Source organism: Berghia stephanieae, chromosome 10 (genome assembly GCF_034508935.2).
Source record: "Berghia stephanieae isolate SIO BIC M18660-M18661 chromosome 10, UCSD_Bste_1.3, whole genome shotgun sequence".
Lineage (NCBI taxonomy): Eukaryota > Metazoa > Mollusca > Gastropoda > Nudibranchia > Aeolidiidae > Berghia > Berghia stephanieae.
In genome coordinates this window covers 21,053,072-21,055,571 of record NC_088369.1, presented here as the reverse complement: position 1 = coordinate 21,055,571, position 2,500 = coordinate 21,053,072, and the positions used below count along the sequence as shown (strand labels likewise).

At 38.6% G+C, this 2,500-nt stretch overlaps 1 protein-coding gene across 2 annotated transcripts in view; it reads left to right on the top strand.

The window, feature by feature from the left end:
• The window catches only part of LOC144980801 (sodium-dependent multivitamin transporter-like), a 44,124-nt gene that overhangs the window by 26,746 nt on the left and 14,878 nt on the right, over nucleotides 1-2,500 (top strand). For both annotated transcript variants that reach the window (XM_078928612.1, XM_078928611.1), the window contains 2 exons: nucleotides 732-844; nucleotides 2,148-2,218. In XM_078928612.1, coding sequence (XP_078784738.1) covers nucleotides 732-844; nucleotides 2,148-2,218 — 184 coding nt within the window. The remainder of the gene's footprint in view (nucleotides 1-731; nucleotides 845-2,147; nucleotides 2,219-2,500) is intronic.

The following is a 2,500-nucleotide window of genomic DNA, read 5'->3' as shown; positions in this document are numbered from 1 at the left end:
CCTTAATAAGAAGTAGCCTTATATTTCAAAAATCCGACACAGTTTAACTCGCTATATATGACTTACATAAAAATGTTTTAAAAATATAATAAAATTCCCTTTATTCATCCCATAAGGGAAATTTGTCTCTACTAGGGTTTATTCCAAGGGAAGACAGATATAACCCAGGCGTCATCCGCAGTGCAGCGCCGCAATTTGAGTTAAGGCGAGGTGACTTGCTCAAGGCCACACAGCGCAGCGGTGGGTGATCGAACTCGGTACCTTTTAGGTACGAAGCAAAGACCCATACACCAAGACTTCCATTATTAGAAAGATTATAGATAAACTACCATAAAGAATGCCCAAAGTGACAGTAAATCTCCGTTCACCTACTTTAGTCTGCATGAGGAATAAGTAAGAGTAGATTCTCAGATTACTTAAATTCGTTTCAAGTCTGTAAAAAAAAAAAGATAGAGCATTTATATCGCGCAATACCCACTAAACGCTCACTAAGAGCATTACAAGTGCACAATTATATACTCAGTTCTATAAATAAATTCACAGTCAAGACATCGAAATAACTTTATCACGTATCCCCTCCCCCCTAACCCCCCCCCCCCTCCCAGTGTTAGATTTTGTATAATTTTAAAGAAGTGAAAAATTTACAGTTTTACCTCAAAATTCTAGGCTTTAGTATTACGTATATCGTTTCGTCAATGTCGCCATGTATTTTTTTTTTTCAATCCCATCAGTACATTGTCTACAGGGCTGAGTAGTCTGTCGGCCATATCACTGTGTGACGTCATACGTCCATTACTTGGGGACATTTCTGAAGTCAAAGGAGCCTTCTTTGCTAAGATTACAGGTAAGTGATTTCATTTTTGGTCTTCCTTTAATATTTATAGCATACAACCAGTCAGTACGCGTATAAAGAAACAAAGATGGAAACTGTTCGGACACGTGCTCCGGCGAGATGAAAATATTCCAGCACAAACCTCGATGGATGATTACTTCAAACAAGGAGCCAAATACAGAGGGCTTACGTCAACTTCACTTCCAACAAAATTGAATCAAGTTCTCAAAAAATATCAAAAACATTAAGAAACAACAACCGAAGAACTGATTTCAACAACTCAAGGAACACATGTTTTAAGTCTTTTTGATCTTTTAAAAATTTATTTTATTTTATTTTATTTTTTTAAGGTCAATATACCTATACCTGTTTTTTGTCGTATTTAAAAGACGGAGATAATTCTAAATTGGCAAAGCAACGACAAACATTGGGTGTCTCCCATTCCTGAGGTTAAAAAAAAAAAAACAACTCAAGGAAACATCCACAACTGCCTCAGCATCTTAACACACACGAAGACATTCTAAAGCTAAGAAGGCTTGCACTAGACAGAGATTTATGGAGGCAGATTACTAACTGGATAATAAAAACAGACTGACAAACTCGAAGTGACGCACACATTCACGGCAAGCGTCCATAGAGACTGCGCAGCCATATTGATTATTTATTTAATCTTTATAAAACTGGAGGGTTTTTAGAGAGGACGAGAACGAGAGACGCATGCGCACAACCAACATGACGTCCTCTCTCTAATAACTTTCCGCCGGTGACGTCACAGACTATGGGTGATGTCCAATCAAGGGACGCTACTCTTCCGCTAATCTCATTCCCTAGACCATGGTGCTAGAAGCCGTGGAATGTTAATAGGATTGTGCAAACATTCATATAACAGCTTCAGAAATGTACGAAATTATACAACGGGGCAGCGTGGCTCAGCGGTACGGTCTTTGCTTCGTACCCGAAAGGTACCGAGTTCGATCATCCGCCGCTGCACTGTGTGGCCTTGAGCAAGTCATCTCGCCCTAGCTCAATTTGCAGCACTGCACTGCGGCTAACGCCTGGGTTATTCCAGTCTTCTCTTGGAATAGACCCTAGAGACAAATTACCCCTATAGGATGAATAAAGGAAATTTTATTTGATTTATTTATTTATCAAAACAGAAACTTTTGAGGACTAAACCTTTCTTTAGCCGATAGCAAAACCAATCAAAACGCCAAGTTCGGTTTTTTTTTTTTTTTGGTGGTAAAAATATATATGTTATATTCATTTTTGTAATCTTATCATGTAACACATCTCTGTTTTGTTGTTCACATACCAGTGTTCCTGTTTGGCGCTATTGCTTGTGGATTAGCATATCTCGTGGCTTTGATCGGAGGCACATTGCATCAGGTCAGTCATGTATATTTATCTTTCTTTTTTTAAAAAAAAGCTTTAAACCTTCGACAAATGGGCATGATCTGTCCCTTTCCATGTGCTCCAGGTCATTGGTCACATTGCAAAGCGTGCTCATAATGACCCACTTAGTGAAAAGTATTCACAGCTTTTGAAATATCTTACATCACGATTGGTCATTTTGTTCAGCTTAACACACGGGTATATTTGTGACCCATCTTCTCAAAAAGGTATTATGTCGGAACGCACCACATGCTTAAAAGCCGAATTTAATGTGAA